This window comes from Melopsittacus undulatus, chromosome 1, assembly GCF_012275295.1.
Source record: "Melopsittacus undulatus isolate bMelUnd1 chromosome 1, bMelUnd1.mat.Z, whole genome shotgun sequence".
Taxonomy (NCBI): domain Eukaryota; kingdom Metazoa; phylum Chordata; class Aves; order Psittaciformes; family Psittaculidae; genus Melopsittacus; species Melopsittacus undulatus.
In genome coordinates this window covers 39,358,563-39,381,628 of record NC_047527.1, presented here as the reverse complement: position 1 = coordinate 39,381,628, position 23,066 = coordinate 39,358,563, and the positions used below count along the sequence as shown (strand labels likewise).

General features: G+C 39.5%; 1 protein-coding gene across 1 annotated transcript; it reads right to left on the bottom strand.

The window, feature by feature from the left end:
• Positions 1 to 3,476: 3,476 nt before the first annotated feature.
• Positions 3,477 to 22,953, bottom strand: BPNT2 (3'(2'), 5'-bisphosphate nucleotidase 2). Its single transcript, XM_005152528.4, has 5 exons — positions 22,393 to 22,953; positions 9,718 to 9,877; positions 8,687 to 8,782; positions 6,508 to 6,669; positions 3,477 to 5,078 (listed from the first exon to the last, which is right to left on the bottom strand). Exons 1-5 carry the CDS (start codon positions 22,768 to 22,770, stop codon positions 4,807 to 4,809), a joined length of 1,068 nt encoding a protein of 355 aa, XP_005152585.1. The 5' UTR covers positions 22,771 to 22,953; the 3' UTR covers positions 3,477 to 4,806.
• Positions 22,954 to 23,066: the final 113 nt, after the last annotated feature.

Genomic DNA, 23,066 nt, shown 5'->3' with positions numbered 1-23,066 from the left:
CAGGAAACCATCCATTTAGGCACTCCCTGGTTAGAGGCAGTGTCCCCTGCCCTCATCCTGTTTGGGCTTAAAATCCCACAAGCCTTTATCTGTGGTCCATTAAATCTTACCTGTATGGTGGTCTAACCCCTGAAGGACAAAAGAAGTGAAACTATCAATGTAATTTAAAAAAGAAGAAACAAAAATAATGTTCTCTGTTATAATTTTTCCAGCACAGCCATTTGCTTCTTTCCTCTCCAGTTCTCTAGTTTACTTTAGAAAACAGATGCACAAAGTGGTTGGGCACAACTGGGGAGGCTATAGCTTAGAAAAGCAGTTCTGCCATCAGAGAAACTGCAATTGGAATGACATCCACAATACAATGAAACAGGAAGCCTCAGTTGGCATAACACAGAGGAGGCCCAGCAGTCTCTTCTCATTGTGCTGTTCCTGGGGGATGCAGACTCCCTGCTTTACACTTTAGCTGGCAGTATACAGTATTGTAAAGCAGTTGTACAACGCCAACAGATAACACGATGCTACAAAGATTTTAGGATACATTTGCTTATAAACAAAAAGCAGATACGAGCTACAGTGCTGACTCCCTTCCATGCCCTTGATCTCCAACCTCTGGCCACTGAAAAAAAAAAAAGTAAATCTCTTCTCACATCTGAAATCTGCCCACTCTAATGACCATGATGTAAAAGCAAATATATAAAAAAACATCTCTAGATGACTTTGGAACTTCACCTATATGGTTAATGCACCATCTGATTAAGCCATCTCTGCTAAATATTTTCATAATATTAAGTGCTCTGCAGATCAGAACAAACAGCTCTTATATAGAATCACAGAATCATAGAATAGTTAGGGTTGGAAAGGACCTTAAGATCATCTAGTTCCAATCCCCCTGCCATGGGCAGGGACACCTCACACTAAACCACATCACCCAAGGCTTCATTCAACCTGGCCTTGAACACTGACAGGGATGGAGCATTCACAACCTCCAAGGGCAACTCATTCCAGTACCTCACTACCCTAACAGTAAAGAATTTCTTCCTTATATCCAATCTAAACCTCCCCTGTTTTAAGTTTTAACCCACTACCCCTTGTCCTATCACTACAGTCCCTAATGAAGAGTCCCTCACCAGCATTCCTGTAGGCCCCCTTCAGATACTGGAAGGCTGCTATGAGGTCTCCACGCAGCCTTCTCTTCTCCAGGCTGAACAGCCCCAACTTTCTCAGCCTGTCTTCATATGGGAGGTGCTCCAGTCCCCTGATCATCCTCATGGCCCTCCTCAGGACTTGTTCTAACAGTTCCATGTCCTTTTTATGTTGAGGACACCAGAACTGCACACAATACTCCAGGTGAGGTCTACCTGTAAAAGTCTGGCAAAAAGGCTAATCTTGAAACCAGGTAAATACAATATTCAACCCTTTTACCTCTGTATCCATTTATTTAGAAAATATTCATTCAAGTTAGGAGTCTCAGTATAGTACGAGGTATGATCTATCCTAGCATCCACTCTTTTTAGCAGAAAGAAAGACAGAAAATACATACAGCTTTAGAATAATTCCACCCTCAATTACCTTAACCATAAGCCACTTAACCTTAACCTAAGCCTCTCAAAAAATTCACCATTGGAAAACCAATGCTAAAACAATACATTCTCTTACTTCCCTTGTTTGGAACTACTATGATATCATGAATTCTTTTAACTGAAATTTGTAGAAAAGACATCGTAGGACCTACCTACTCCATGCAACTGTTTTAAGTAGCATCCCTAAAAATTGTATTAAAGTTTTATGTGGAAAATGCTAAAACGTAAAGTACGGTGTTCTATCCCAGCAGTGAGACATGGGTATGGTATAATGTCCTACCACTCTGGGCATAAGCTTAAGTCACATCCACGCAGCTAGAACCAAACAAATACTTAAGCTAGAGTAACAAAATGTTTTAGAATGGAGTGTAAATATAGTCGAAGAAATAAGACATACCGAGTGTTAATACTACACAAACAAGTATCAAAGTGCACTGGCACATGTGCACTAAGTACTTCTGAACAACTGCTGGTCTGCATAAGAGTTACATTTATTGTAAAATGACATCAGAAACTGATATTCACCAGGTTCTTACCTATTCTCACACCAAGCAACTCCTCTTTGAAATAAGACTGGGAAATCCCAAGCACCACCTTAGGCCTCAGCTGTGGTAAAGCTGCACAAGCTCAGGATGTCCTACAAGTAATTAACTGGGTACCTCACTCTCACTTTTCTTTCATTTCACAAGAAATAATATTGGGCCAGTAAGGGTCCCCATAAAAGGTACTGAACACTGATCCATTGCAAACAAAGCAATTTAGGATACAAATGGGTCCAACCAAGCACACATCTTCCCAATGGAAGATCAGGTATTTTAGCCAGCATAGGGGAGGAAAGAAAGGTGGACTGAAGCTCTTCCCTGGACCTTCTCTTCCTAAAGAAAAATAATTCCTGCAAATACCTGTTTACTGTTCTATTCTTTCAACTAAAAGGTTGAAGTAAACCTTTGTACAACATGTAACATTTTTCATTTCTCATATAGAAGCTAAGTCTGATCACAGCTTATGCAAGGATGTGATAGAATCGTACCCGAAATGAAAACACATTTTCACAAGGTAAGTTAACACATGATTTCAACCTGAATCTAAAACCACAACCTGCCATAGACTTTGTTTTATCTGCCTATTTAAGTATTGTGCATTCAACCTCTGTGACACAATTAGGTTTTAATACTAGGCTAACTATGGCTATTTCTCATGTTTAATCAGTGTTCTTTAACTAATAAAAACAGAGGAGCTGCTCCTTTTTTTTATTATTATTATTTTTACTAGGCTTTAAGACATTTAAATCAGCCTGAAGGAAAAAAGATGCAGTGTTGTTGTAAAATATTACTAAAGCCTGGATTTATTATTCTTCACTGAGGTTTGGAAGCTCAACAAGTTCTTCAGAACAGATCAGACCCTTTTTGAAAAGGGTTTGTTCAGTTATTTGTCACAGCATATAGTAATTAAAAAAATGGAAGTTGCTTTATGTATTATCTACATGCGTAAAAGCTATTTTCAAATAGCAGCAATAGTGTCAATTTTGGAAAAAGAGTTCTCTAAAAAAACTACCCGTACCAGAAGGCTAGTAGGACTAAGCTGCAGTCTACTTTGCCAGTAAGTTTACAAAATAAAAGTCTGTATCTGTAATCATGCAACATCTGAGGAGGCTGTCTTTTGGAAATATGAATCTAGCTAGAAGTTAAAAAATGCATCTAACATGCTCCACTACCAATATAAGGAGAAAAACCTCTTCTTAATCAGAACAGCATTATGATAAAAGAAGTTCAAATGAAAGTAATGTAAGAATTTGGTTTAAACAGCCTAAGCTTATACTGAATAAACTTTGAATGGAAAAGAAATCTGTATTAACTAAGAATTTTAGCTTTCAAAGAGAGATGGGAAGCTTACCTACTGGTAATTCAAATAACAGGTAAATTTTTAATCTTCTGAAACCCTTCAGAGGGATGCACAGAACAATACAGACAGCTACATTTTTGCAGATAGAAGTCCATGTGTTTTTGAGGTGCAACAAACTCATTTGACATCAAAGGACTGACAAAGAACATTTTTTGGTAATGTTCTGCAGACCCTGCTGTACTTTAAGCACATGTTCTTCAAAGACTTGCTTGAAGAGATTCACATTCAAATTGTCTCTCTCTATATAGCGTATTACAAACCAAGTAACTGCAAGCTGCTTGGGATGGCTTAAGAGCTTTTTGCAGAAGTGTGCACCATAACGTAAAAAGAAAGAAAGTTATTTTGGGGGTTGTAGAAAAATTGCTGGTTTTTATGTCATGTTGTAAGCAAAACTAACCAATCAACTTACTATTTCTGTTAAACTCATTCCATATGACTCTGTCCAGTGGAACAAAAGAAACAAAAAAAACAAACCTCAGGTACTGAAGGAAGAGGCAGCTTCTATAGGCACAAACACCAAATGATGAACAAGTCCTACATTAAAGTCTAGCATGCATCTTCAACACTAAGCAGAAATCAAGGACCAGAAGTAACTGTTAAAAACTATACAAGGAAATGCTGCCTTCTTTTAAAAAAGGTATATGGAAATAAATACACTGATTAATAAACCACTGATATTCACAACCCATCTCAACTAAACTAGTTTACATCTACAGGAAAAAAGTCAAAATAGTACAGAACATGTTTTTTTTTTTTTCCCCTCTCTCTTAAAAAGGAGTGCCACACTGTCAAATATAAACTGTTGCTGCATATAAATGTGTCAGCCTTCTTGTGCTTTCCATTCAGAGGGATACACAGAATCATGTTTCCTGCTAAATTGCCCACAGTTATCAGATGCCTATACAAATCAACCCTTTCCTACCTAGTTCATTATGCAGTTGCTGTAACTACAGTAACAAGATGTAAAAGGTTCCAAGAAATTCCTGTGAGAACTACTTATGAATAAATTTGGATTCTTTAGTTCACCTACATTCACCAATATATACTGTAAATGCACCTTCAGTGTAAGAACTGCATGAAAACAGTCTGAAAAAAATAAAACATGGAAACTGAGATGTGAGGCAGTCAGTCCCCTTCCTACTTCTGATTATTTTATTCTTTTTTAAATACCACCACTGAAGAAACCAAATGCATGATACAGTCCCCAAACCCACACCAAACTGCTTTGCTGCGCATCTTTCCCAGCAAGTTTTCACACCTGCTTCTTCAGATAGAGTATTTAGAGGTTACAAAATCATGACTTGTATTTCTCCATCAGTCATGTTTATTTGTGTGATGTTTTTTCCAGATCTGGAAGTTTTTCAATTAGTGCTTTATGGTTCATGTTGATACTGGCTATAAGTCCTCCTTCATTGCCATCAGAGCCAGTGTAACTAATTTCTTCACCAGACAGGGTAGTCATATGGCCACCCAATGCTCTCAGCACTGCATTTCCAGCACATATGTCCCACTTCTTAATGTAGGTGACATGGATATACACATCAGCTTCTTCTTGATTCTTTTCAGCCACATCAAGGAGGGCCAACACTTTATAGCCTAGAAGAAATGGGCAGAGGTTAAAAAAAGTTAACCCAAGTCTTCCTGTTTTCCACAAAGGACAAATGTACTAGCAAGTGTTAATAAAACACATATGCAAGATTTAGGAAAGTGATGTCATTCATTATATCACGTATATCATGTTCTTTATCTGCCCTTTGACCTGTAGAGAACATTTGAAAAAGGAACACCCCCCCCCCAACCCACAATTCCACTGCATCCCAATTAAACCCTTGGGTACTGGAGACACATTATTTTTAAGACAGTCTTTAGCAATATGCTACATAGACTTATCTAGAGATGCATTAAAAGACCACCAGAAACTCAAATATGGTTTTGCTCTTATGTTCACTTACTTATTTTTCAACCTCTGTATTATACTAGTCTACTTTTTCCTTCCTGGCTTTTTATTAACAATGGAAGGAAGATGCATATTGCACTCTTTAATAAAGCAACTCAGCCCAGGGTATTCTCTTTTATCATACGCTACACAGTACACACTCATTGGTCAAAATAGTATTCTTCTATGGATTTTTTTCAATTTTTCAACTGTTCAACCAATATCCTTGTTTTATTAAACTGCTCCTTTTTTATCTTCTTATACAGAATCAAGCCCTGGAGAAGATCAGCTATAATTAGTTACACTTTCACTTTATTGTAAGAAAACAAGTTTAGATCAATCATCAAGAACCTGTGCAAGATCTTCTTTACTAAACAATCTGTAGGAGAGCCCTAGCTTTCCATATTAAAGACACAGAAGATACATTTCCATAAAATCTGAATTTTGCATGGCTTTTCTGAGATTTACAACAGCTACTGCTTCACACTAGTGCCTCGTATATTTGCATTCTGTCAGTAAGAGGCACAAGTATCTTATGTAGGATCACAAAAAGTATGCTAAAACCTGTTTGGACTGAGTATGAGGCAGATAAAAATGGACTTTAATGCCATTAGTTTTCTCTTCTGACATAAATGCATGAAATAGTACCAAACTTTAATGTTTTTCTTCTTAAAAAAAAAAAAATCTCAAGATGTTTGATACTACTATTTAACTAACAACCATCAGATTCTCTTCGATGACTCTGTATGCGGTTACACAACTCTTTTTCCTCCACAGAGGCATTGGTGATTTCAGTGAACATACATCAGTGTACTCAGTAAGAGGACCTCAGTAACACTGCTACACTAATTAGATACACTAATATTAACTTGTGAACAGTCTAAAGCCTGAATCAAATTTGCACGTAAGCTTCTATATGCAAGAAAATAACCTGTGTCCCTATTGACAAATGCTTGCTTACAGAGATGCAAGAACAAAATGTAAGAGGAAAAAGAGGAGATTCCACAGTTATTTTTTTTTTCCAATAATAGCTATCCTGCTAAATCATTCAGAAGCAGTAAAATGGATAGGATGCTCAAGGAACCAAACCTGCTCCACCAGCTGGGATTATCACAGTTTTATTTCCAAATGTCTGTCGTGCAACCTGCTCAACTTTTCCTGCATGGGAGCGGGATACAATAATCCTTGGAGTTTTCTCATTGTAGGAAGAACGAGCTTTTATATTTGACCCACCATCCACCATTGCCCAGGCTACAAGAGAAAGAAAAAAATCTGTTAGGATTTACAAAAGACAATCTCTGCTAAGTATAAAGATAAAAGGATACTTATCTGAGAAAATGGAATTGATGCCTCTAATTTCTCTCCCTATTGTACAAGGGAAAGTTAAGGCTGACAGAAGGAAGGGTTACATGCCCACATATGCACACGAACAGAAGAAAAAGCAAAACAGCCCCATATACACAACTTTCTGCATATGGCATTATCCCATGCCAGACTATTCTTGTGTGCTACTTCCAAAAAATAGAGTAAGGGTAAAGGGCAAAAAATCCCAAGTAGTACTACTGAGAACTTGCAATTGGAAAGCCACAAAAGTTAAATGGATGGTTCTGAGTCTGGAACAGATCCAGAATTTCCACAAACAATACTTTTACAAGAACAAGAAGCCCTACTACCCATCAAAGCAGACAACAAAATGTTACTGAGGCATTTTGCTCAGAAGGGTAGTAATGCTAAGCAAGGAAATAGCTCAGGATGATAGTAATACTAAGGAAAACATTAGATGGTGTGTTTTGGAGGACTGGATTTAGAATACACAACCCCCTACTTGTTTCATTATGAGGTTCAAAGCCAAGCTTGGTAGGTGGCACCCCCTAACCATTAATTTGATGCTTACTTAGCAGACTAACCAGAAATTTCATCTCAGTAGAGGGCCAGATTTCATGGCAACAGACTGAGCTATGTGTAATAACAATTCTGACTGCCCTTTATTGCTTTGTATTTGTGTGGTACTATTAGGAACAATCCTATTTGCAACATATTGGCATTTCCAGCTTGAGAAAAGAATACTCGTTACACAGAATGACAGAATTCACTGCATCTCATCTGATGCCATGTCTGAACATCTCATGCTTTATTATTATTGAAGGAGATAAATTCTCAAAATTACAGTGCTAAAAAACAACCCCAAAACATTCCTTCAGATAGATATTGATAGTAAAAAAATATCTTCCACAACACAGATTCCTAGATCATACTGGAGTACAGCACATACTTAAATAACTGGAAATGAAGTTCATATTTAAAGACAGTAAAATATTTCACACAAAACATTGAGCATTCAGTGGGAAAAAAAAAAACAAACAACCCAAACAAACAAAAAAACAACCCCAAAGAAGCCACACACATGAAAAAAAAACAAAAACACCCCCCCCAAAAAAAAACAAACAAAACCCTCAAACAAAAACAAACAAAAAAAAAATCACAAAAAAAAACCCCAAATAAGACATTCAGACTATTTCTGTGCCAGAGCTACTGTATAACTTCACAACTCTAGAGGTCAGTATTGCCTAAGGGAAAACAAGAACAGAAATTCTTGTTTCAAATAGAGCAAGATGCAAATACTAAAACTACTTTGAAGCTTTGAGAAGTGCATACACATTGCCAAACTTGCAGCCATGCCCACTGATACATTATTAATACTAAAGAATTAATCAGTTCACAGTTGTGGCATTAAAAGCACGTCAGATAATCGATAAGGTTATGCTAGACAGCCTTGCCTGTTACATACAAGCAGTTGCCACTAAGATCTTTAATCAATCTTTGTTATTCACACTGAATAAAAACCAGTTCCTGGGTATAATGTCATGGTCGCAAGTTCTTCTGCTGAATAAGCAAAATACTCTTCTCCTAAAGACTAACAGCACACATAAGACTGGTCAGTATGTGTAGGTTTCATTTTCTTTGGGTTGCTATAAGCACTCTGATTGAAGAGATCTTAATTCTTAAACATATTTTCAGTTAATTTAAAGTGCATTGCTTTTATGCTGGGGCAGCATTTTGCTTTGTGGTTTTACAGCACATAACACAGCTGCAGCTCTAATTCTGAGGTCTGCAACAGCACTCTTTTGCCCCAGGTACTATTTTCTCATTTATACCTACAGATGTTCTCTCAGACATCATTTAAATTTTTAATTTAACTAATTTAAATTAACATTTTTATTAACACTATGACTGAAGATGCTGGAAGGATGTGAAGGCGTAAAAGTACCTGTATATGCTGAGAACGGCTTGTGTATCACTCCTATTACTGGTTTACCATTTACAGCCACGCAAACCATTGTCGTGACATACTGTCGGAGATTCTCTGTGGGCAAAACAAGAGAGTGAGCAACTTTACAGCCAGGAACACAGAAAGAACGCAGACTTAAACATTACAGACATTTTGGCTTCGGAAGGCAAGTCTACATTCTGCCTCTTATAATTACGTAACTCTGTTGTATCTTCAAACAACTCTTACAGTTTTCAAAAGACTTCAAAGACTTTTTCAGCTTTCCAGCAATTTTTTTCCTGTTCAGTAGATGTAACCTACACTACTACGAGATCTAATGCTAACAACTGTGTCTTATGTAGTATGTGTTTTCATGGAAAACTGTGCCCCTACATTCCCCTTATCTGCCCTACCTCCTATCCTCTACTGGTTCAAAGCTAATAATTCAAATACCAAAGACCATTCCCCAGGAAGGGTGATTGTATCAATGGAATATTTGGAGAAAAAAAGGCAAAAAAAAAAAAATCCCTTTTTTTTTTAGACTGCTCTTCCGTACTTATCATCAAGAATTTTAGTTGGATCTTAAAACATTTGAAAAAGGGTAAGACTGAATGATGCACTTTTTTTTTAAAACTGTAACATTTGTTTAATATCAAGTCAAATAGGATACTTACAGAGTATTCCCTTTAACTAAACAAAACACATTCCAAGATACTCAGTATTGCCACAGTTATAACTGAAATATAGAAGCTTATAATTCCAGTAGAATCCATAAATGACAGTTACCATTTATTTTAGCATCTCAGTTGCAAGGAATACCAAAGTAATTTTGGAGTTGGAATACCTAAAAGTAAACCCTGCAGTCTGATAAGCATAGAGATTTCATTATGCAATTTGAACAATTAAATCACACTGCTTTGACATAACATACTTTAGCAAGAGATGTTATTTTAAATATTTACTATTTTGACTCCAGTATAGAAGGTAGACATCAGAATTACACACATGATTTGCCAACAAGAATAAGCTACCTGTGTATTCTTGTGTAGCATCTAATGGATCGATCCAGACAGTAACACTTTCTGCTGGAACCTCTTTAGGCTGTATTTTTTGTTTTATGTCTTCAGGAATACTGCGATTCCAAGAGACTGTCTCCTGATCAGCTGTATCAACACGCTCTTCAGAGTTTATCTATGATAAAACAACAAACGTAGTTGCATTAACTTACCAGATACAGTCACTGTGGGATTCAGGAAAGTTAGTTTTGCTCCCACTTTCTCCCTTCAACTCCAGCTAAAAGTACATGAATTAGTAACTTTTCAACAACTCAAAAGCTATTACCATCATGTAACAAGCGACAGAAAAGCACAATCCAGAATTAGACTGTTAACCATACAGCAGCTGGACACTGTTTCTTTGGCTGCAGTTTTTCCTACTGAACATTTTTGCAATATGAACTGCAATTTTTTCAGAAACAAAATTTACCTGCAGTTGCTTCAAAGACAGAACATTTTGGAGAATCATGTGGTACATAAAGATACAATAGCAGTCTAATTACTCCATTTATACGTATCAGTAGATGCAGATTGGAATGTAAAGAGACTTTATGAATATCAAGCTTATCCTGGACAAACTGAGACAGAAAAAGGAAGCCTACAGAGGACAGAAGCAAGGACAGGTAGCCTGGGAGGAATACAGAGAAACTGTCCAAGCAGCCAGGGATCAGATTAGGAAACTTAAAGCCCTGACGGAACTAAATCTGGACAAGGACATGAAAGACAACAAGAAAAGTTTCTATAGGTTCATGAGTGATAAAAGGAAGACTAGAGAAAATATGGGCCTCCTCCTGAAGGAAATGGAAGACCTGGGTACCTGGAATAGGGAGAAGGCCGAGGTATTCAGTGACCTTTTTTGCCTTGGTCTTCACTGGCAAGAGCTCCAGCCACACTGCCCACATCACAGAAGGCAAAGGCAGGGACCAGCAGAATGAACTGCCTGCTGTAGGAAAAGACTGGGTTTGAGACCGTTTAAGGGAGGCACAAGTCCATGTGACCTGATGGAACTGATCCACAGGTCCTGAGGGAACTGGCAGATGAAGTTGCCAAGCAATTATCCATCATATTTCAGAAGTCTTGACAGTCTGGTGAAGTTCCCATTGACTAGAAAGGAGGAAACGTAACCCCCATTTTTAAAAATGGTAAAAAAGAAAAACCTGTGGAACAACAGGCCAGTCAGTCTCACCTCAGTGCCTGGTCAGACCATGGAGCAGATCCTCCTGGGAACTATGGCAAGCCACAGAAAATAAGCTGGTGCAGTCCATATGCTGGAGGAAAGGGATACCACCCAGAGGAATCTCAACAGGCTTGAGAGGTGGACCCATGCAAACCTCATGAGGTTCAAGAAAGCCAAGTGCAAGGTCCCTGGATCAGGGCAATCCAAGCACAAATACAGGTTGGGTGGACACTGTACTGAAAGCAGCCCTGAGGAGAACTTGGAGGTGTTGGTTGTTGAGAAGCTCAACATCACCCAGCAGTATGTGTCTGCAGCCCAGAAAGCCAATCGTATCCTGGGCTGCATCAAAAGGAGTGTGACCAGCAGGTCAAGGGAGCTGATTCTGCTCCTCTATTCTGCTCTTGTGAGAATCCCCACAGAGTACCGCATTCAGCTCAGGGACCCTATCATAAGAAGGATGGGGACCTGTTGGAGCAAATCAATAGGAAGACTATGAAGATGACCAGAGGACTGCAGCACCCCTCCTATAAAGGTAGGCTGAAGAAGAAAAGGCTCTAGGAAGACCTTAGAGCAGCCTTCCAGTATCTAAAGGGGCCTTACAGGAAAGCAGGAGAGGGACTTTTTATAAATGCCTGTAGTGAACTTATAGGGGGAATGGTTTTAAACTGAAAGAGGGTAGAAAACTCATCGAATTTACTTTTAGCGCCTCGGTTATATAAGGAGACTAGTATTTATATGCTCCTTCTACTGCTAATAAAATGGAAACCATTGCTACTGTGCCTTTCAAGTGTCAGCCTGTGTGAACCCTTCAGAAATGCCTAACTCCCCTAATTACTCAATAGGACAAAGATGTTTATGGCTTAGATACATAGGTTGAATGTCTTAAGTTGAGTGTAGCCAAATTGGACTTTTAGAGCAGAATATTAGGACCACAAGGTTTTTCATTCTTGCTATTTTAAAGGTGGCTTCCTCTAATATAATTCTAAAGAGATGCCAAACTGACTAGCTCTGATGTCCTGTCAGGACAAAATAGTAGGCACATGTGTGATGCAATGTGTCTACAACCCTAGAACCACTGATTTACCTTTATTTGCTACAGGTGGAGTCAAGACTGCTAGGTCAGATTCAGATACCTGCTAAGTGAAATAAATCCCCTCTGACTAAAACAACCTGCTATGACAGACGCTGCAGGCAAGTGACATTTGAATGCTACAAACTTTGTATCAGCACGATTTTTACATAATTCACATCATGACAAGAGACATCACACACCTTGGCTGTAACAGATTATTAGCAGAGGGTTAAGGGCCATCTTCTCAAAGAGAACTCAAAAAAAGAAAGCAGAATTTCAGCAAGTCCAGCCATACATCACAGCTGTCTTCTCACATAAAAGCAGTATTTGAAGCATTGTATACCAAACACAGAGACCTTGAAGTTGCTGTGACATTTACAAATTAAATGTCTGTCACTATACAATAAACCCGATGATTGTGTTTTCCCCTCAGGAATACAGTCCTGCAAAGTCAAGATGCCTAGTCCCACAGACTCGGCAGCCCCAGCACAGCCCTCAGGCAGTTTAAGTTCTACTACAGTACATTACACACCACTATTAAAAAAAAAATAATTTTCCTCAACAGAAGGAAGAGGCCTCCAAAAAGTTAAAGAGTTGGAACCAATCCTTAAATGGAAGAATATCTTGTTAAACCTGTTGTTACAGTACACTGAAATTACAAGACTGCAGCTATCTGAAAGGTATTGTTTTCAGAGAAAGCTCAAATTTTCTAGTGGTGGCCATGATGCTGCAGCATTTATAATGCTTGTAGAAAGTCTCAACAGTCATGAGGAGCCTGCCAGAATAAAACAAAAGGGAAAGTGGGGGTGGGGGAGTGGGGAGAGTAAAAGATAACAGCAATGAGGTTGCAGAGCTATCTGGGGAAAATTAAAAAAAGCCCCACAACCAGGGTCACTTGTTCTTCCTCCATTCATACAGCCATTTACTCTGTAAGCCTTGGCTAAATACTCCAGAAGTTACAGTCCCAGTAGAAATTCATAGCCATTTCATCACAATGCAGTTATTAAATATATTTATTGTTAGGAAGCTACAGTATAGATTTTGCAAGCCAGAGTTGCCAGAGAGAGGACCACCAACCCTTAACACTGGGAACTTCTTTTTTTCCCTCCTGTTTTAAGACATGAAAATATACCTGGAAAACATTACTTTGTGTTAGTATGACGCTCCCTTCCGACTTGTCATTTTCATTTGCTAGAAGTCTCCAGAGATCATGACCTTATATCTCAAGCTTTCCTGAAATGTATATGTAGTTGATTGTATTCCTAAATCTTCACTTAGAAATTAGAAGTAGTGATGGTAGAAAGACAGTCACAACACCAAATGTTTCAAACAAGACATTCTGAGTCTACTAAACTGCAACATTAGTGTGAATAAAGTTTGCATGTTTGCTATCACATACATAACTTTGCGTACTCCTAAAAGTCAGATTTAGATTGAAATCCACCATGCCAGAACTTGAGAGAGCAAGCAGAAGACAGAAATAGGTATTTGAGGTAGCTGTAAACTGTAAAAGCAAATCTTGGGAAGTTCTGCAAGCTGCCCACCAATACCAAGCTTAACTACGTTTCAGCAGTCTTTTTTTTATGCTTGAAGGGAAAGTCCTCCTCACGAGGAATTGCAAACCCAGATTTAATAAAACCCACAGAAATTGTTAAACAGAATGCTGCTGAAATGTCAACAAAAACAATTATTTCATAAATCAGGGAGTCTGACTGCATCTCACCAGCACAAACCTTCCTCAAAACAAGCCTGTGCAGGAATCCCATAATGGAAGGGGGATGCTGCTCACAGGAGCCATAACACAGGTCCAATGGCAACATCTGGCAACAATGATGTGCCTTTTGAAACACCCAGACATTCCCAGCCTTCAGAAATGCCTCACACAGAAAACATTCTCCTCCAGCATTTTGGTGATTGGAATACAGATCTGCCCAGGGACATGGGATGCAACCTGAGTGTACTACAAATCCGTGTGGATAAATACAGTGCTCTAAACTAACAGCCAACAGTCCTGACCACATATAGACTTCAAGTAGCCTCACTTGTCCTATGTTGTGTTACTCCCTACCAGTACTTCCTGATATCTTTGTGGCAGCTCATCACCCAACAAACCTGCTAGTTGTCCATGGTGAGATGGGCAAACTCAGGCTTTTTGATGGTTTGATAGAGCAGGACACAGCTGTAGCTTTGCCTTTGAATTCACCCATTAAAGATAAATTAAACTGAAAATATGTAAGCTAAAAAAAAAAAACCAACAAAAACTAAAACCAAACAACAAGCCATTAAACCAGAGGTTTCAATTCAAAAACATTTCTTTAATAAACATTTGCACATGAAAATGCAATGCTTCTCTTAAGAGTGCTTGGTGGTATGTGAATTTTATTTAAATTTATTACTCCCCCTCCTTCTCCATATTCTTATCCAGCCCAATACTCATTTTGTATTTTAATATGCAAATAATCCAGTATCTTGAAAAACATGAGGCAGCACAGCTCTTTATTCCCAAGAGTGTCAATATCCACATTTGATAATTAAAGTCCTCTCAAATCCAAATCTCAGTGCTGCCTTATTAGAATAGAAAACAAGACAAGAACAAAACACTATCCTGCCTGTATTATAAAAAAGAAACACTAATTAAGCTACTCAAGGTAAAAACCAAAACAAACCCCATAGTTTAGTTAACAATAAAAGGTAATATTCACTAGTCAGAATATAAGTATATTCCAGGCATTACAATTCAGGAACAGAGATCGGCACAAGTTCCCTGGAGAGGTGGTAGATGCCTCATCCCTAGAAACATTCAAAGGCTGGATGGGGCTCTGAACAGACTGATCTAGTTGAAGATGTCCTCCTCATTGCAGGCAGGCTGGACTACATGAACTTTAAGGGTCCCTTCCAAACCAAACCATTCCATGATTCTGTGATTCAATAAAAAGTCCATTGATTTGAATGGGACCATGAAAATGAAAACCCTGGAGGCCAAAACAGCATGTACAGGGGAATGTTAGTAAAACATTAATAGATGTTTGAGTTTTTCTGTTTAGTTAGGGCACTAATTCTGCATGACATACACAGCCCCTTCACCAGTGATTCACAGTGTAAACATTACCCATACCTGAGATTCAAACTTCCCCATTTGTATTCACACATCACGAGATGAAGGAAAGATTGGAGGCCCAAGAAGTAAATAAGCAAATGCAAACATTTACAAACCATAAACCAGCAACCTTCTTGCAGGCTTACTGAGAGACGTTCCCTGCAAATAGCAAAAAATATTTTATCACTGTATGCACCCTCTGGACTAACATCCAGAGCAACCTGTAAGAAGATACACACAACTATGCACCTTGAAAGGAATACTGACCTACCAGGGGGCTACATACGACTATAATTTATTTACTGTTATTTGGTTGTGCTTCAGAGATGTCACAACTCAAGGGACAGCAAAAGCCTTTGGGTTTTCTTCCACTTACCATGCCTCATGCCTTGCACCTCTCCAACCAATGTTACTGTGCTGCTCTGAAGAGTGACATGACCTACACTACAAGTCAGACTGTTTTACCTCCACCTGCTCAGCTTCTCTCTGTTTTTTCCCTTCAAATGTATCAGAGGTGAAAGCTGTCTTATCTTCTCACAGTATCTGTACACACAAAGTTGTATGAAGGGATCAGATGCCAAAACCTCTGAATGTACACACCTCCTCAAGAAGTCAGGATGTATAAATATGCACAACAGGAGAGCACTCTCCAGGAGAGCAAGAGGTCAAAGCACTGTATTTCCAATAACCAATAAAAGTATCTACCTTATACAAAACAGGATTCCAAAATCTGCTACAGAAGGACAGACCTGCACTCACACGAAGACTTAGCTCACCTACTGTCAGGATCACTCATGATCCCTCCTTTCCAACTTTGAATTTGGGGTAGAAAGTAGCAGTTTTCACAATGAACAAAAGCTGCTTCCTGAATACTTACGCTACTTGACACTGAAAAGAATGCAAACTTGGAAATCAAAGTATCACTTCCTTTAGGTTTAAACACCTTTCAGCTTTAAACAATTTGAATAGTAGCCTTGCCAGCATAGTAAAAAGCTCTATTTTTTATTCAATACACTGAAATTTTTAAAGACAGCTGCTTCCTTTTGGAAAGGTTCTTTTCCTCCTTAGGTTACTACAACACATTAGAAATTAAAAATGAGCTTTTACAAAGCCTTTCAGAAAAGTTCCTCTTGCTAGGGGGTTCAATTTGCAAAGAGTTTTAGCAGTGTAAATTTTGTTATCAAAGGACAGAGAGGACCTTATTCAAACCACATAGTTCTCTAAATAAATAGCTTGTTAAAAGGTAATCAAGTTTAACAAAAATATAAAGTATATTTGTATATAAATGTGCAAGGTACAAAAATATACTACCGTGAAATAATAAAATGTATAAAAACCACTGGTCTCATCATTCATTTGGAATGAAAAAAAAAACCTAAATACTTCTGTAATAATGCCACAATACAGATAAAGAACACATGCATTTTTCAAGGCACAGAGGTCCAGACAGAAGTTTCCATCTACCAACTACATCTTTATTTAATTTAATGACAAGAAGTCATCACTTCATCCAGGAACAAGTTCATAGGGTATGCAAAGAAAAATATGGACAAGCCTAAATGTCAAAAAGCTCAACTAGTGCTTATCAAAACTTGTTATGTGGCTTTGGTTATTCAGCCAGCAGGAAGCAGAGTTAAACAGGTTTTCAGAAATGGCAGATGTATCAGATGACAACTCTGCTTCTACTGCCCTATAATGAATAGAACCAAAAATGCACGAGGGAATCACAGAATTCAGTTTCCACCAGTAATCTGTAGGAACAACTAGACTTTAAGCCCAGCAAAAGAAATAAAGTCACTCACTCATTAGCTCACACAACTTGTTTCCAGAGATGACAAAATTCTCCGTTTCAGTTCTATGCAAATGCGAGTCTAGCAAAGAGAACAGGATGACTAGCTTGTCATCAGAGTTGCAACACTACTTTTCAGTTTAAGAAAACATCCAAATAAGGCCAGGTTAGAAGCCTACCAATACAATATATAACATTGAGAAAACTTCCAGCATGAGTTTAACTGACAGATGAAACACCCCCAGTACCTACACAAGCCAAACAAACTACTTGTATTTCCATTTGATAACCACAGAACTCATTTAACATAAAGTTACAGGCTTTGATTTCTTTTTATGTAGAGAGAACCAGCATAAGTCATCTAACATCAATTAGAACCAATGTTGAGAGATGCATCTTCAGACAACACCTACTGCTGAGATACCAGATTAACATTCACACTTCTTACTTTAGTTAGAAACCTGTTGGCAGTTGCTAAGATCATCTGGGTCAGAAAGACATTAATTTTGTTAAAAACTTAATACCCAAAGATGCCATTCTCACAACACGAAGAGACAAACAAATTACTGAACTGACTCAGCAAAGCACTGAAATCCTTCCAAAGTTTAAGTAGCATTTTGTTTTTTAAAGCTACTTCTTTAACAAATCTATCTGTCCACAGAATCTGTATCAGATGCAGAGCTCACCATCTCAGATGAAATTCCAGTATGATAGTTGGCACTGTGGTCAGAAGCTTGTAAACGGCATGTTTAAACCTAGAAAGTACTTCAGGTACTTTACAAAAATGGAGTGCTTGGAGACATTAATCTTCAAAAAGTGGAATTAATTTAGAAGAAAATCTCATTAAAAATAAAACTGTCATGTTCTTAAATTTCCATTTCAAACACTGATGCCTGATTCCGGCATTATCATGCTCAAACTTGAAATGAGGTATTTATTATCTGTCTGAAGTGAGAAGGAGATAGAACATTCAGATTCGGACCAGTGACAAGTCTAATAAAAAGAAGCCCAAAGACTGAGACAGAGAAAGATTTGATATACATCACAGTCAAAATAACAAAACAAACAACCCTCAAAACAATAAAAAAAAAAAAAACAAACCACAAAAAACACCCCAGAAGGAGCAAAGGATATTTCTCTATTCAGTATTTAGAACAGAAAACAAGACATATAGCTGGTGCAACTACGGAATATAAATTAACGGAACTAGATGAGTTTAAGATCCCTTCCAACCCAAACCATTGTACAATTCTACACTTCTAATGCACCAGTCAAAAATAAGCCCAAACTTGAAAAATGAGAGTATAGGGCAGCATTTATCCTGTCAAATAAGACCGAAGGCTGCACTCCATGAAAATAACGCTAGGACAGTGCACAAGCAAAGCAGCAGAATTTTGTGGGGGGGTTAAATTTCACCAATTTAAAAATGATAGGGTTTTTTTCATAGTCAGAAAAAAGAGGGAATGTGGCTAAAGTACTAGTTTAACGGTCACATCTTCCTCTATCAATCACTCCTACCTTTATAAACAAGAACAGGTGTTCCTTCAGATGTGCTGGAACAGGCTGCTGATAGAGACACAATGCTAAGTAAACTAGGGCATTCCTAAATAACCTTTATTTTACATTTTTACCTTGTATATATTCAAATATCAAGCTCCTGACACTGATCCCTGGACAAGCAGTGCTGAAAGAATGGAAGACCCTGATGCATAGTGCTGAGAGAACCTCTTTTACCAGGTACTGCTGCTGAAACTCAGGTATCCTGAATCATCTCTTTAAACAGCTCTTCTCTGCAAAACATTACAATGTTTCTGGCCGGTCTAATTTAATTTGGGAACACCGACTCCCCAGTTCCCTCTTCCACTGAAGCATCTTCCTAATCCCAGGGAGATTCTCATCCCAGTCCTTATCTCACCATCACTGTATTAGCATAAGGAATAAACAGCAGAACCAACCAGGAACACAGCCAAGTAACACAGAAAAGATAACAAAGAATTTAAAAAATGAAAAGGAGCAGAGGGGATGATTATAGCTGGATCAGAGGTTTAATTCATTGTCAGCATGACAAACAAATAGATGAGGACAACACACAGGTAGTGCAGAAGAAGTAAACACCTCAAAGCCTGTAACTGCAGTTCAGGACTTTATCAAGGGAAATCACTGCATGTATTTTAACATTAAACGTATTTTAAACAACTATACTTCATAGAAGATGCATGCAAATAAGCACTGCTGGATGCTGGCTGTGATCAGATAGACAACACTGGGTAATATCTAAGTTAGAAATAACCTAATTGCCCCTTCTTCCATTATCTTTCTCATACCTATTTCTGAGGGATATACCAACGATACCCAATACCACTCAATTTTACTACAGTGATAAAACAGAATTGATACATTCCTCTTTGGTCTTACCTAACCTAGCTGTAAAAAGTCTTGAACTGATGCAAATATATCTATTTATATCAAGTAGAGCAGGTGATGTAAGCAGCGGAGTTCCTCTTCCTCTGTAGAGTCAGTACCTTTATGTAAAAGGACAAAACATTCTCTATGCTCTTTGTTGTGGTGGGTTGTTTTTTTTCCTCTCTTCCTGCCCTCAGATTTTGAGATCTTTTGTATAAGTCACTACAGTCAGGACTGTAAGACCTTTTCCAGGTTTGTATCAGCTTTTGCAACTGAAAAGCCTATGTCTTCCATCTTCTCTTAATAATCACACCTTACAAGAAAATCTGCTTCAGACAGATGATTTGCATGCTTTCCCAATTTTATGTCCAGCCGCACAATACAGGGAATGCAAGGTTGCTCACTGACTTCAGCTTATTTCAGTCAAATAACTTCTCCCCCCGATTATTTTTAAACATTGGAAAGCCACGGCTAGTCTTAGAGGTTCATAGAATGGTTTGGGTTGGAAAGAACCACATAGCTCATCTAGTTCCAACTCCCCTGCCATGGGCAGGGACACCTTCCACTGGACCACGTTGCTCAAAGCTCCATTTCTTTTACACTATAGACATATTTTGAGATTTTTTTTTTGTGCCAGTTTGTGTTATTAGTTTTTTTCCTGGCTGCAATATTTAGCAGTAATTTAAATCCTGAGGTACCCCTATTAGGCCAAGGACTCCATAATGAGAGTATATCAGCATTTTACATAAGTTTACTAATGGAATTCTTTCAGTTTTGTTCAACAGCTTTGTTAGCAGGACCTTCTCTAGCAAGAGGAGGGGTTTTATTCTACTTCAGCAATGTTTTTCACTCTGGAGCATCACTCTGTACAAGGGGATAAAGCTGCAGGTAAAAAGTACAATGCTTCTTACAAGATGCAGCTCATATTGTCTCACATGAAAGCTGTCTCAGAAAATCCTCTAATCCTCCGATTCAACCAAAAACTGCAGCAAGTCTGTTCTATAGAACAGTCACAGTTTTAGGTGTGCTGTGCTGAAGGCACACATGAAGGATTTGCAGATTGAGATGAGACCTTGTCTTTATACCTCAGGAGGATATAGTGCTACATGCACATAGTGTAAAGAAAAAAAATCCCCAAAAAACGTTATTTTGTTTTGGACAAATGTTTACAAACACATTTTCACCATAGGATAGGCTTTAAGAGGCAGAACGTCTTATCAGTACATACAGCTTAGTGCATATTTTTTAAACGCTGCATGAGATAACCTGTTATTATCCAGATCATGTACTCAGAATACCAAACATCCCAGAGCTGGTATGTCAGACTGAATAACTAGATCAGTTGAAAGATCTGTCAAGCAAACTCTTCCCAGTCATCCTCAGTGCTCAAGCTCAGTGGCAGGAGAGGGATGAAAAAAGAAAAAATACATCTGATTCCCCCCACCCCCAGCCCCTCCCACCCAGTTCCACAGATGTGCACACACATTTTTGCCTTCACCCTATGTTGGGGAACACACCTGCACTTCAGAGAGTACTATCTAGTTTTAAAGACCACCAGCAAAAGTTAACTGCAAAGAAAATAAAAAAGGAATACCAAAGCTTTTTAAAAGTAGATTTTCAAAGTCAACAGCCTCTGAGAGGAAGACACACAAGTCACTGCTATGCATCCCAGGCACCACAGCAGAGTTTATGCACATAGCCCGACATGGAACAGGCACTACAGTTCACTGAGCTCTTCAAGTCCAGAGCAAAGCCCCAGCCTCCTCCAGAAGAATAGATAACTCTTCACATCTAATGAAGTCCCTTCACCTGCAGAAGGGGAGTAACTGCACAGGTTTCCAGCAGCAATACAGGCACGCTGTAACACCAAGCTCTGTGAAGACACTGAGCAAAAGAGAACAGGGGACAATGGTTTTTCTTCCTTTAATGCAAGGCCTGCTAAGGGGGTTTGCTATTAACTGCCAATCCACCAATCTTCAGGACATAACCTTCACAATCTTTCTGCAGAGGAAGATTAATCACATATCAAAAGTTTATTGCAAATATTGAATAATTTGGTGTTTTCTTTAGGTATTATATTAAATGGGTTCTCTACAACACTTAAACCCCCCCCAAAAAACAAAGCACCAAAAACCTACATACCAACCCGATGAACTTCTAAAACCACTGAAAACTCATTGAGTAGTAACTAAACTTAACCAAAAAGTAAACTTAACTACACTATCTGCCACACAATCATCGCCTTTTAAATCCAAAACTAGGGTTTGCTGTCAGTTTTAAATGACAATAAAAAGGTAGACTTTAACATCAAGAGACTGCAGAGTTCCCCTTCACTAAAGTGATAACAATGTCAACAAAACCCCCAAAGCCTCAAAGTATAACTCTGGTTTGGGTGCGACCTTAGGTGTTAGACTTGGATTTCATAAACTCATGAGGGCAGGGAGGGGTATGCACCTATGAAAGAAAAGTAAATTTATTTTGCCCACGTAGGCAGTGATAGACAGTGACACAGCTGTTGGTTTACCTGCTGGCCCAAAGCCACCAGAGCTCAGGTAATGTAACACTATGTTCCTAAACCACAAATTTCCAATCCTTTCTTCCTGGAACTTAAAAGTGGGAATGACAACTGGCAGGAAGGATAATTACAAAAATAACAGTATTCCTAATTACAGCACCACAAACACTTGCAGAATAGGCACTATGAAGTGGCCTTTATCCTTAACCATAGAGCACTTAATCTGAAAGTTAGACTCAGTGTTTTTCAGCCCTCCTGTCCATATCACTTCAAATATACCGTTCCATATCACACAGCTTTGCTTACACATGATCCATGCCCTTCACCTGCAAGCCAGCACCCACGGCAACATGTATGAGGTGGCACTACCACTGAACCTGCGAGAGGGGAAGGAAAAACGTAAAACCAGGGCAGCGTTTCCCGTCGGCAATTACAAAACTGAGAGGAGACACGTGTCCCCCCGCAAAGGGCTGAGCCCTAATGGCCTTACAGGACCGGTATTAGGCAGCCTACCCCTGGGGCTCTACACCGCGGGCTGAGTGCAGCCCGGCCCCCGGCCCGCAGCCGCCCACCTGAGGGAAGGGAGCCCGGCACCCACCTGCACGGCGGGGAAGGCGCTCTTCAGCAGGTAGAACATCTTGCGGTTGGACAGCAGGTCACCGCTCGTCAGCTGCTCCTCGGCCCCCTCCCGCGTCTTCCCCTTGGCCTTGGCATTGAGGTCGTTGCCGTCGCGGACCCGCTTCACCTCCTCCCCACCCCTGACAGCAGCCAGGACGGACACGGCCAGCAGCTCCCGAAGGTCCACGGCACCAGAGCCGTGGGGGATATCGGGCTCGCCGGCCGCCGGCTCGCTCAGCATAAAGAAAGCGAAGCGGCCGGCCAGAAAGCCGGAGTAGAGGTGGTAGAGAACACCCAGCCCCAGCAGGCAGAACACAGCCATGCCGAGCGGCGAAAGACGGATCCCCATGGGGGCCATGGCCGCGGGGCAGGGGGGAACAGTGGAGCAGACAGCGGTACCGGGCGCTCACCACAGACCCATAACGCCGCTGGGCCACTCCACTCTCCCTGCTGCTGCTACAGTGGTGCCAAGACCGGCCCGGCTCCACGCTCCTCAACGGGCCGGCGAGCAGGCAGCGCCGTCTGTATCCGGGTCAGGCGGGGCGGGGCTCGCCGTTCGCACTGAGCATGTCCCACTGCCCGCTCCCCGGGATTTGAGGTCCTGTGTCACTCCGCGGGTATCTCGGTGGGATGGTCCTGCCGTTTTCTACCGGG

Excerpts from the sequence above, each read along its gene's own strand:
- BPNT2 (XM_005152528.4), bottom strand. The coding sequence starts at position 22,770 with ATGGCCCCCATGGGGATCCGTCTTTCGCCGCTCGGCATGGCTGTGTTC. Across the intron at positions 8,783-9,717 it reads TGCTACACAAGAATACACAG|AGAATCTCCGACAGTATGTC; the intron begins GTAGCTTATTCT and ends TTTTGCCCACAG. Across the intron at positions 6,670-8,686 it reads GCCGTTCTCAGCATATACAG|CCTGGGCAATGGTGGATGGT; the intron begins GTACTTTTACGC and ends TTTCTCTTGTAG.